This window comes from Ranitomeya imitator, chromosome 2 (genome assembly GCF_032444005.1).
Source record: "Ranitomeya imitator isolate aRanImi1 chromosome 2, aRanImi1.pri, whole genome shotgun sequence".
Classification (NCBI taxonomy): Eukaryota; Metazoa; Chordata; class Amphibia; order Anura; family Dendrobatidae; genus Ranitomeya; species Ranitomeya imitator.
Genome location: NC_091283.1, coordinates 603,067,399 through 603,080,619, shown reverse-complemented (window position 1 = coordinate 603,080,619; position 13,221 = coordinate 603,067,399). Strand labels below are relative to the sequence as shown.

General features: G+C 42.5%; 1 protein-coding gene across 1 annotated transcript in view; it reads left to right on the top strand.

Moving 5' to 3' along the window:
- Window positions 1-13,221, top strand: part of ENGASE (endo-beta-N-acetylglucosaminidase) — a 139,071-nt gene that overhangs the window by 116,080 nt on the left and 9,770 nt on the right. Inside the window, exons 10-13 of the mRNA XM_069752408.1 lie at window positions 2,188-2,375; window positions 6,809-6,957; window positions 9,662-9,761; window positions 10,456-10,570. Coding sequence (XP_069608509.1) covers window positions 2,188-2,375; window positions 6,809-6,957; window positions 9,662-9,761; window positions 10,456-10,570 — 552 coding nt within the window. The remainder of the gene's footprint in view (window positions 1-2,187; window positions 2,376-6,808; window positions 6,958-9,661; window positions 9,762-10,455; window positions 10,571-13,221) is intronic.

Sequence of the window (13,221 nt, the reverse complement as noted above, 5' to 3'; positions counted from 1 at the left end):
CTTTACAGTTCCTGTAGAGCATTGGTTGTTTTGTGCATATAGCAGTTCCTACCTTGGCGGGCAGGAACTTGCTATGGTGTACCACGTCTATTGGCACAGTCGTCTCTCGTGTAGGGGGTTGATGGAGCTAAACTGACTTTGTACGTCCAGTCTGTGAAAGATAAACCTGTAATTCTAGACTTGCTGGTGTTCTTTCATCTTTGGAACAAACTCGGCTTTGCCACATATTTGGGTGTATTTTCCTCCACAAAAAGCAATTCCGGACAACTGTTTTGCTCATTATAAAACTTGGTCTTGCTAACAAATGTGCTTTGCGGGCATGCCTCCCTCTGGGGGTAATAATTCCTAAAAGGATTTTCTTGTTTGATAGCACAATGTCTCTGTAAGCTTTGAATGGAGCCAGGAATTTCATCAATTTTACCCTAAAGACCGAATGGTTCACCATCTATTATAGCCACAGCGTGTTTCCAGTATTCATATTTGTGCCATATTGGATGTATTTCTGAACACTGAAAAACTAGTGCAATAAAATCTGAGGTGAGTGCCTCAGAACGTACAAAAAAAATTCATATTGTAAATTTTCAAACTTGTGTTGCATCAACTGCATAAAAATGGCATCAAACTATTCACTACCTCCCTAGATAAATACATTACAGTGTGTAATTTACAAAAAATAAATTTTGTGGGGATTTCTTGAGCCACACAGGTTCTGCAAATATGTCAATGTATTGCAAATAGAGCCAAATTTGTGTTCCAAACTTCACATTGTGTAACTTCCCTTCCAAGCCCTGTTGTTTGTCTAAACACAACTTTTTGACTACATGCAGGGTATCTTTGTGCTCGTAAGAAAGTGGGTACCAAACTGTGGGGTCCACTGCTTTGTGTTGCCACTTGCAAAAGTGAAGAATTTGGAGCTAAAACAAGATTTTTGTAAAAAAAAAAACCTAATTTATCAAATTCTGTGTACTACTTATGGGTTCAAAATGTTCACTATAACCCTGTATAGTGCCTAACATTTTTCATCCAATTTTTTGTTCCAAAATTCAAATATTTCTCCTTTCCTTTCATGCTCTAGCTTTGCCTAAACTGCACTTTTTAACTACATGTCAGGTATAGCCACACTCATAAGAAAGTGGGTAACTGTGGGGTCCACTTTTTTGTGTTACCACTTGCAAAAGTGAAAAATTAGGGCTGAACCAACATTTTAGAGGTACAATTTTAATTTATTTTTCATTCCACTTTGCAATAATCCCTCTGTAGCACCTGAAGGGTTAAAAAAAAATGTTCTGACCGCAATTTTGAAGTATTTGTGCGGCGTGGTTTTTAAAATGGCATCACTTTTGGGCAATCTTTTATATATATATATATATATATATATATATATATATATATATATATATATATAATCTCTATCTATCTATCTCAACGTCCATTTAAATCTGAATAGGTCCCTATAGAAATAGGTTTTGTAAATTTGTTAAAAAAATGAGAAATTACTGATAAACATTCAACCCCTCAACAGGGCTGAGCAGTCTGTGTCTATTTTGGTGGAGTCTGAGTCGGTGTATAAAATGGTCCAACTCCTACAATATATAATAAATTGGGTACAATAGTACAATGCAAGATGTGTTGAATATTTTTTAATAAGAATTTCTGAAATGTTCTATTTCTAATCTAAGGATCTCTTTTATTTGAGATGAAGCTGTGCTGCTCTTTATGTATCTGCTCAGTAGTGAGGCAGTGCTGTGGGGTCGTGGTCAGGGAAATTGAGAAGTCGCAGTCGGAGGTTTGACTTACCGACTCCACAGCCCTGCCCCTCTAACATTCTAACTAAATAAAATGATGATTGAAAAATGATGCAGATGTAAAGTAGGCATATGGGAAATGTTATTAATTATTTTGTACAGCATGACTAACTGGGTGGATATAAAGATTGAAAGTTTGCAAACTGTGAAATTATATATACCATATATAATAATTTTTTTCAAATTATTTTTTTTATTTAACCAAATTTAGAATTTTCACAAATAAACACAAGTCTAGTCAGAATTGTAACATATTGGCCTGGTCAATAAGGTCAAAATTATCTTGGTCACCAAGATGTTAATCACATGTTGCTCACTTGAAGCTTTTTTTTTTTTAATTATAGTATACTCATATTTACATTTAAATACTTTATCACGTTAGGCTGAAGATATTGGTCCTTGGTTTAACCTAAGCGCTCAGGAGCTACAACCAATTTTCTCAGCAGTCGCTATTGATGAAGATGTAAGTTATGTCAAGTCTCGGATCTGCCCAGAAGATGCCTGGCATGGAGGCAATTCCCTGCTCATTGAAGGAACATTGTCTGCGGACACTAAGGGGGTTTCTTTGAAGTAAGTGAAAAGCTATAATATAGGGTGGGATGGTTTAGCTTTGAGAATTACTAGGACAGGAATGACAAATCATGTTTTTTCCATTTGACTATTAAGATTTTAATGTGTGGATTGTTTTTTTACAACTGTTTTTATGATAGTTTACCCACACGAGAGAGATTTTATTTTAATGTGTGTATGTACCGTATATGCACCATTGGCTTCAGAGATTGTATGTTGTAGATTCTGATTTTTTTTTTTTTTTTTTTTTTTTTTTTTGTATATTTATGGCTCTATTCATGCCTGTCAATGGTTCTATTTAAAGGGAACCTGTCATGTTAAAAAAGTTAAAAACTACTATTATCCTGCAGATATAGGGTTGATCTGCAGGTTTTTGACGTTCGGCCACACCACTGAAGGTCCAACTGTTGTGAGGAAATTAACTTTATTCCTTCTGGGGGGCCTCAGGATTTCAGTCATAGGAGCGCAGCTTCAGTCACCGCTCGATACATTATTATTATTATTATTATTATTATACATTTTTATAGCGCCATTTATTCCATGGTGCTTTACATGTGAAAAGGGGCGAATGTAGACAAATACAATAAACATGAGCAAAAGACAAGGCACTGCAGGGGATGGGTGAGGATACACTAGGAGAGGGTAGAACTGGTCGTGGGGCAGTTCAGCAGGTTGAGGATCACTGCAGGCTGTATGCTTGTCGGAAGAGGTGAGTCTTCAGGTTCTTTTTGAAGGTTTCTATGGTAGGAGAGAGTCTGATGTGTTGGAGTAGAGAGTTCCAGAATATGGGGGAAGCACGGGAGAAGTCTTGGATGCGGTTGTGGGAAGAAGAGATAAGCGGGGAGTAGAGAAGGAGATCTTGTGAGGATCGAAGGTTGTGTGTAGGTAAGTATCGGGAGACCATGTCGCAGATGTATGGGGGAGACTGGTTGTGGATGGCCTTGTATGTCATAGTAAGGGTTTTGAACTGTAGCCTCTGGACGATAGGAAGCCAGTGAAGGGCTTGGCATAGGGGGAGAGGTTGGGGAATAGTGGGATGATAGGTAGATTAGTCAGGCAGCAGAGTGTAGGGTGGATTGGAGTGGTGCTAGAGGGGAGGCCAGAGAGTAGGAGGTTGCAGTAGTCAAGGCGGAAGATAAGGGCGTGCACTAGTGTTTTTGTGGTTTCGTTGTCGAGGAATGTGTGGATTGGGGAAATATTTTTGAGTTTGAGATGGCAGGAGGAGGCAAGGGCTTGGATATGTGGCTTGAAAGAATCGAGGATCACCCCGAGGCACCGAGCATTCGGGACTGGGGAAAGTGAGCGGCCATTGACAGTGATGGATAGGTCTGGTGAAGGGGTAGAGTGAGATGGGGGATGATGAATTCTGTTTTGTCCATGTTCAGTATTAGAAAGCGAGCAGAAAAGAAGGCCGAGATAGTAGACAGACAGTGTGGGATTTTGGTGAGTAAGGAGGTGAGGTCAGGTTCGGATAGGTAGATCTGCATGTCATCGGCGAAGAGATGATACTGCAAACCGTGGGATTCTATGAGCTGTCCCAGGCTGAAGGTGTAGATGGAGAAGAGTAGGGGTCCCAGAACTGAACCTTGAGGGACACCGGCAGGCAAGGGGCAAGGAGAGGAGGTGGTGTGGGAGAGGAAGACACTGAAAGTTCTGTCTGTTAGATATGATGAGATGCAGGATAGGGCCAAGTCTGTGATGTCAAGAAATGATAGAATCTGTAGCAGGAGGGAATGGTCCACAGTGTCAAAGGCAGAAGACAGGTCCAGGAGAAGGAGGACCGAGTAGTGTTGCTTGCTCTTGTCGGTTAATAGGTCATTGGTGACTTTAGTTAGGGCAGTTTCAGTTGAGTGATGGGGTCGGAAGCCAGATTATAAGCGGTCAAAGAGGGAGCAGGAGGAGAGGTGGGAGGACAGTTCAAGATGGACATGCTGTTCCAGTAGTTTTGAGGCATAAGCGAGAAGAGATATCGGGTGATAGCTAGACACAGAGGGAGGGCTTTTTGAGGATGGGTGTGATCTTGGCATGTTTGAAGGATGAGGGGAAGACACCAGTTGTGAGTGAGAGGTTGAAGAGGTGTGTTAGGGTTGGGATGAAGACTGTGGGGAGGTTAGGGATAAGGTGGGACGGGAGCTGATCAAGCATGCAAGTGGTGAGATGTGGTCTAGACAGGAGGGTGGAGAGCTGATCTTCTGTTATGGTGGAGAAGCTGGTTTTGGAGGAACAGGGTTGAGCAGGTAAGATGGTCATTGGGCTCTGTGGACCAAAGCTTTTTCTGATTGTATCGATCTTCTGTTTAAAGAAAGAGGCAAAGTCTTCAGCAGAAATGAGGGGGTAGGGAGGAGGTGCTGGGGACGGAGTAGATAATTGAAAGTGTTGAAAAGCTGTTTAGGGTTGTGAAACAGGGATATGAGAGCTGAGAAATAAATTTTGTTTTGCGGCAGTGAGCATGGACTTGAAGCTGGCGAGGGACTGCTTGTATGCGATGAAGTGCTCGGCAGAGTGGGATCTCTTCCATCTCCGCTCAGTGACCCTGGAAGCCCGTCTCAGTTCTTTGGTCAGGCTGGTCAGCCAGGGCTGTCTGTTGACTGTACGAATTTTGCTATGCATGAGGGGGACGGCCAAATCGAGTGTAACTGTTATTGTGGTGTTATAAAAAGTGGCAGCAGCATCTGTGTCATGAAGGAAAGCTATATCTGTAAGAGGGAGAAGGGACACAGAGAGTGATTGTAAATTGAGGTGTTTGAGACTTCTGCGAGGGTGAGTGAGTTTGTGGAGTGGGGGTTGCGCACTACGAGAGGAGAGGTAAGAGAATGTCAGTAGGTTGTGGTCCGACAGGGGGAGGGGTGAGTTAGTGAGATTAGTAAGGGAACAGAATCGGGTAAAGACAAGGTCTAGTGTGTGACCATCTTTGTGAGTGGCCCCAGAAGACCATTGAATGAGGCCGAAGGAGGCAGTAAGCGATAAAAGTTTAGAGGCAGCTGGGGTGGAAGCATCAATGGGGATGTTGAAGGCGCCCATGATGATAGTGAGGATGTCAGCAGAAAGGAAATGAAGTAGCCAGGTGGTGAAGTCGTCGACAAAGGTGGAGATGGCTAGTTCTCGGGGCGGCAGATGAAGGCCAGCTGAAGGTTGGAGGGGGAGTAGATGCGGATGGAGTGCACCTCAAACGAGGGAAGCGTAGCGGAGGGTAGTAGAGGGATTGGAGTAAAGGAGCAGGTGGTGGACAGAAGTAAGCCAACTCCTCCACCACATTTGTTGGTGGGGCAAGGGGTGTGAGAGAGGTGGAATCCGCCATAGGAAAGTACAGCTGGAGAGGCTGAGTCAGAGGGGAATATGAGGTTATCATGGTTGGGAAAACGTGAAGAGGATCGTGGCAGAGGGTTAGAAATGGGTGTGGGGATGTTTTGAGGAGGGCCAGGATTTGGGGATACAACACCAGCGATGAGGAGTAGCAGACAGAGTGTTAGAAGGTGGGAGCAGGATATGACATGATGGGGCCATGTGTGTCTGGAGAAAGTGGATTGTATGTGGAGGAACAGCTGTGAGGAGGAGGCGAGATGGCTGGGAAGGATAGAGGGTGAAATTGCTAGTTCCTTAATAAATGGGGGGATTACAGGAGGTAGGGAAAAATAGAGTAGTATAGGTGTGAAAGAGAAAAGAAACCGAAACATTGTAGTGGTTTGATATTCCGTTACCTTACAGTCAAATTCAAGTCCTATTCAAGTCTAATTCAAAGTATAGTATAGTAATTAGAAATCTGTAATTTGAAAGATGCATGGATCAGGCTCAAGTCTTGATCAGACTCCTGGGTCTGAATATATCCCCAGCTAAGGGCAATCAGGTGTGATATATAGTGAACGGTAGCTGTAACCAAGCCCCAGCACTGACTGACAGCCAGGTCAGCAGTGCATCAGTACAGAGCTGGCTGTCAGTCAGTGCCGGGTCATGGATACAGCCGTCTCACTACTGAGTGGTGAATGAATCCTTTATGACTGAACACCGGAGGCTTCCGGGAGAAGTAAAGCTAATTTTCTCCCAGCAGCCACAGGCCCTCAGTGCAGCGGCCGAACAGCTTCAGAATTCTATTAAGATGTAAATTTACCCTATATCTGCAGGTTCATAGCGTTTTTCATATAACAGTCAAATTGTCTGACACACTGAAGGAGCCCAAAAGTCCACCATATGGACCTGGCACTGTGTAGTGGTCTCTGTTTATAAAGTAATAACACATGACACAGATGTGAACTGAGTCTTTTAGGAGTGTTTTTTAATCAGTGATGTTATTTATAGCATTAGCTACGGTATATTATAAATTATTGATAATGTAGTTTCCAGTGGGTATATAAAATTTGTTGTCTGCATCTGTCACTGATGTCACTTGTAAAATGTTCTCATGCCTTGAATATTGGGGGGTGGGCTGGGTTGGCTAGGTTGTTCTCTTTACATGTTCCAGCTCCAGAAAAACTCATGCTGTGCATCGTGTACAAGTTGGAGGATTCTCCCAATGTCTCATTATCGCTAGAGTTGTCCACACAAGATGCTCCTTTCTGTGGTGTGGAAAGTGTCACTGAAATAACTGGTAAGAGCAGAAACAATGTTCGCTTGCCTATATTGCTTTTGTAATATTTCATAACAATATTCTTGTTTTGCATAATGTGTATGTGCTATCAAGGCTACACAATAGTCGACTTATGTTGTACTGAAGGACATTGTGCATGCTTGCATTAAATTGATAGTCCATTGATTTCAATGAAAACTGTAATACTTGTTTTGTATGTAGTGACTCTGCAAGTAAAATATCTGATTCGATAAGTCATGCTGGACTGGTATCTGCCTGTCCTGGCTACTTGTGTTTAAAAACTAGCTGGTAGTTGATCTCACCTAATCAGGCCTTGGGTACTCAGTGGGCCTTTTGTTGCTAAATTCTGGGTTCTGTCGCACCAGATACAGTTGATTATAGTTTGTGTCTTGTGTTCATCCAATGAATTTTGGCACTCTCCCTCTGCTGTTCACAGACAGGGCTGCCATCAGAAATTTCAGGGCCTCATACTGGCAACATTTTTGGGTCCCCTTGCGACTCCGCCTCCAACCTTCAAACATTCCATAGTCCCACCACCCGCTCTTGTAAAAACTCCACTTCTGCACCCACCACGTCCTCACCAATCATACATTAACCGTTCCCATCGAATACCATATCACATACATAGACATCAGTTTTTGTTTTGGCCAAAAGATTTTTTTTTTTTAAGCCGCTACAGGACAAGGTAGATTCTTTTGGCAGCACCCTAATCTACGCTAACCTGTTAAACATTTGTTAAAATATCCTATACTCTCTTTGGGTATATGTTTATTTATTTTTCTTTAAAGGAATGAGTCACGGACATTTTTTTTTTTTTTTAGTGAACAATAATACCATATACAAGGGGCAAATACCGTCACACCATGGCCAAACCACATATTAGCATCACATAGTGAATGAATAATACCACATACAAGGGACAAATACTGCCCCACCATGACATCTCCTATATTATTCGGTCACTGTGTGATGGTAATACCACATATAAGGGACAAAAACCATCATGCCCTGACCAGACCATATATTACCACCACATTATGACAGAATAATGCCACTTACAAGGGACAAACACTGTCACACCATGACCAGACTACATATTACCAACACATAGTGACCGAATACTGATCATTAATTTTTTTTAAAAAAACCACAATACTAATGTTACCATAAGTTCTATTATACACAGGAGCTCTGTACGTAGTATATAGTGTATAGTGTCAGTGTACAGGTAATACAGTGATCACTGGTGCATTATACACAGGAGCTCTGTATATTGTATGAAGTGTATAGAGTCAGTGTACAGATAAGGCCTCTTTCACACTTCCATCTTTTTTAAGACATTGCAATGCGTCGTTCTGTGCAAAAAAACGCATCCTGCAAAGTTGCCCGCAGGATGCGTTTTTTGCACATAGACTTGTATTACCGACGCATCGCATGGACACACGCTCCATACGTCGTGCACTGGATGCGTCGGTAATTGGCGGACCGTCGTCACAAAAAAAGTTCAATGTAACTTTTTTTGTGCGTCGCGTCCGCCATTTTCGACCGCGCATGTACGGCTGAAACTCCACCCCCTCCTCCCCGGACTGCAGAATGGGCAGCGGATGCGTTGAAAAACTGCATCCGCTGCCCACGTCGTGCAGTAGTTTCACAATGTCCGTCGGTACGTAGGCCCGACGCATTGCGACGGGCCCGTACCAACGGAAATGTGAAAGAGGCCTAACACACTGACTCTTCGGTGGCGTATCTAGATGAATTCCTTCATCTTCGCTTTTCTTCATCCAGCACAGACGACCATCACCTCGTCCAGCCTGGACTCGTCTCTGCAGACAATAATACAATTATCTAGAGCACATTCCCCAACTTTTCCACAACTGCTACACTACGCCAGATGAAGGAAAAAAAACCACCGTGTTGCCTTACACAGTAACAGGGCATGCCCACTGAAAACAGTATCCTCAAAAATAATATACATGACAACAGTAATAATATCCATTAATTAGCACCTACAGTAAAAATGTCCCACATCCTGCTCCCATATGTAACAATAAGTTTCTCATTCCTGGCCCCTTGTGTACTCCCATTCCTGGACCAATGTCTCTCCATACTGTCTCCAAAGTTCGACCAGCAGCTTACTCTTCCCTATTCATTGGAGGCTGCGGCGTATGGCAATAACGTCATATACAGGCGACGTACGCACTGACGTCAGCTGCCGGCCTCTGATTGGCTGACAGATGTTAACTATTGCACGGTAATATAGACTATAACTGAACGAGGACGCATGTTCAGTTACTGAACCGGCAGAATCCTGCCGCTGGGGCCCAGTAAGCAGAGGAGAGGGGGCCCAGCCCTCTGCTCAACGGACCCCACATATCAGTAAAGGCAGTAATGCCCCGATGGCGGCCTTGGGCACATAGAGTATAAAAAAACGCCTATACTCCATGCCTGCTCATTGCCTCCATACCACAAGCTGTCCTTAATACTGTAGAGACTGAATACACACCGGACACTTTTCCTGTCTATGGGAGACGAAATATCGAGTTACTGCTAATAGACTGCCACCTTTCTACTGTTAATTGGGTTTATGATCCATTGTATGTAAAATATGGATTTTTGAAGAGAACAATTTTTTAATTCATGTATAATATATTTCACTATGAAAATTATGTTACTGGCTTCTGTTACCATTTTTTCTTTTACCCAGGAGGGCCCCCCAATCAGACATATACTCTGGAACCCCTTTCAAAAACCCCCACATTTTTCACAACTCCTGAACAGGATGGGAACTTTGGTTGGTTAGAAAGGTAAATGTTAATAGGGTGTGCTACTTGTAATTTCAAAATGTGACTTTCCCAAAACACTATTACTCAATATTTTGTAAATTCATATAGGATTGTCTCTCTCCTTATCCTCATCAGTTTCTTCTGTCTGGCTTACTCTTCCTTGGTTTTGATTACGGTACTTATGCACTCTGCACATAAATAAAAAAAAATTTAAAAAAAGTTGCATATGCTTGAACTTCTTGCCTGTCTGGTGTATGCATTGCACAGAAGTTGCCCTTTATGAGAGGCAGCGGTTGATGTCAAGTAACTTTCTAAAACAGCTAGCCTTCCATGAAGGTACCATTGCTTTTTAGAGACCATAATGTGTTGTTGGTAAAAATAAGGAAAGTTATGAGAGGAAAAAAAGCAAACAAACACATTTTTAAAGTGTCTTAAAATTAGAAAGCCTGTTTTAAGTGTTACTATAATTGAATTACCATATATACGTTGATTTATATAATATCATCATACCATTACAGAACATATTTTACATTTACCAGCCGCCGATCCAAGTTATTAGCCCAAGCTGACTACAGTGTCTTTCAGCAATTGTGAAGTGCATAAGAAAATACTCTTCTAATATTAAAAATTGCAGGGATACATTTATTGTTATTGGTTTTACTAGAGGTGCTGCCATTAAGATGATTTGTTAACTGATGGTACGATTTCATTTTAGGTTTTATGAGGTGCAACTAAGTGGATGTTTGCTGACTGGTTTATCAGTACATGTTTCCAGAACAAAGCACAACGAGGAAGATGAGAGCTTTGTGTGCCGTGTTGGAGAAATAAGGGTATGTAGTCTGAAAAAAACATTTCTCAAGCTTTTCCTTCTGGTTTGGTCTTTTAAATTTAATGTACTTAAATTTAATCAACTGCTAGTAATCCTGGTAGTGAAGTCTCATCAATTAAGACATCATGTGTTATGGCAGGGCCTCCTGGACATAACTACTAAGAATACTTAATATGTATTGCCTTTAGAAAGGGCAGGGTCCCCTTCCCTTTGTGCCAGTCTATCATTGTTTGTTTTACTATAAACATAAGGATGAATGACCTCGGGGAGATCAAAACATCCAACACCACAGAGACACCATCACGTGTTTCTCAACGCAGTGATCCAGAACACTGCCCCCATCCCTTATGGGAAATATGCAAATGTATGTAGAAAAGCCGCGGAGACACCATCTCGTGTTTCTCAAGGCAAGCAATAAATAGCCAGGTCTTTCACCGGGAAGGAACAACCATGGAAAGGGCAGCATCCAAAAGGAAAACCACCTATGCCAAAACATGGTATCCATCTACAGACAACTGTTTCGGGGTATTTGTCCCTCATCAGTGTGGAGTAGGAAACTGGCTATTAGGAGCAGAGCCTAGTAAAAGGACTATAAACCTAAGGATTAATGACCTCGGGGAGATCAAAACATCCAACACCGCGGAGACACCATCACGTGTTTCTCAACGCAAGCAATAAATAGCCAAGTCTTTCACCTTGCCCCTCATCAGTGTGGAGTAGGAAACTGGCTATTTCTACATGCATTTGCATATTTTCCATAAGGGATAGGGGCAGTGTTCTGGATCACTGCATTGAGAAACACGTGATGGTGTCTCCGCGGCTTTTCTACATGCATTTGCATATTTCCCATAAGGGATGGGGCAGTGTTCTGGATCACTGCGTTGAGAAACACGTGATGGTGTCTCCGCGGCTTTTCTACATGCATTTGCATATTTCCCATAAGGGATGGGGGCAGTGTTCTGGATCACTATGTTGAGAAACACGTGATGGTGTCTCTGCGGCTTTTCTACATGCATTTGCATATTTCCCATAAGGGATGGGGCAGTGTTCTGGATCACTGCGTTGAGAAACACGTGCAATTGTTTGTGTTACTGTCAAATATATATGTATTTTGTATGCAACCTGTTCTCATGTACAACACCATAGAATCAATTGTGCCATATAAATAAATAATAATAATAATAAAATTGTCCAATAAAGTAGCAGATTATCATACCAAAGTACTAGATAAAAGTCACCCCCAGAAAAAAACAACAACATAAGCAAAGAGACGAAGCAGCTAGATAATACAGACCAGTCAGTGATACTTGCAAACCCCAGTGCACATTTCGCATTAACTTCCTCTAGGGCACATACCGTATATACTCGAGGATAAGCCGACCTGAGTATAAGCAGAGACCCCTAATTTTGCCACAAAAAACGGAAAACTTAATGACTCGAGTATAAGCCTAGGGTAGAAAATGCATCAGCTACCGGTAAATGTCAAAAATACAAATAGATACCAATAAAAGTAAAATTAATTGAGACATCAGTAGGTTGTGTTTTTGAATATCCATATTGAATCAGGAGCCCCATATAATGCTCCATAAAGTTTTATGGGCCCTATAAGATGCTCAGTATTAAAATATGCCCCATATAATGCTGCACAAATGTGGATTATGGCCACATAAGATGCTCCATACAGACATTTGCCCCATATAAAGCTGCACAAACATTGATTATGCCCCATAAGATGCTCCATGTAGACATTTGCCCCATATAAAGCTGCACAAACATTGATTATGGCCCCATAAGATGCTCCATGTAGACAGTTGCTCCACATGCTGTTGCTGATATAACAAAAAAAAAATCACATACTCCCCTCTCAGGCCCCTGACACTTGCTATATTCACCGGTCCGCGTTCCACCGCTGATCACCGCTGTCTCTTCTGCATCCTCTGCACTTACTGTTCAGGCAGAGGGCGGCGCGCACTAATCGCGTCATCGCGCCCTTTGACCTGAGCGTCCGTTCAGAGGACGGGGAATACGCAACGGCGGCCGATGACGGTGGAACGGGGAGCAGGTGAATATCGCGCACTGCGTTATACTCATCTGCTCCTGGCGTGGTCCCTGGTTCCCCGGCGCCGGCAGCTTCTTCCTGTAGTGAGCGGTCACATGGTACCACTCATTACAGTAATGAACAGCGAAACAAAGAAATAGAGAAAGCAGCACTCACCCCAGTTCTTCAGATGCAAAAAACTCCTTTAATAGGCATGGCACGCAGTTCCAAACTTGGTTTACAACGGGCTACGGCATGAGAGGAGGGCGGTGCGGGAGGGTGCAGTGACAAGACAGACGACGGCCGTTTCGCGCAAAGGCGCTTCTACGGGTCCATGTGAGTTGTGCCGGTGATGTCAGTTCCTTTTATAGGAGTGGACCTCACCCAAGTGTTACATATAAACATAATTAATTAAAACATACTGAATTAAAAACAACAACATCACTTGTTCTTCTACCACTATAATTCAACACGGATTAGATAAATACTGCCATGTCTAATTTATCATTTAGACCCCAAGGACCTTGTGCATTCGTTTTTAAGATCCATCTGGCTTCGCACTGCAATAACAACTTGTGGTGATTACCACCCTGCTGGGGAGTTTTAACTATCTC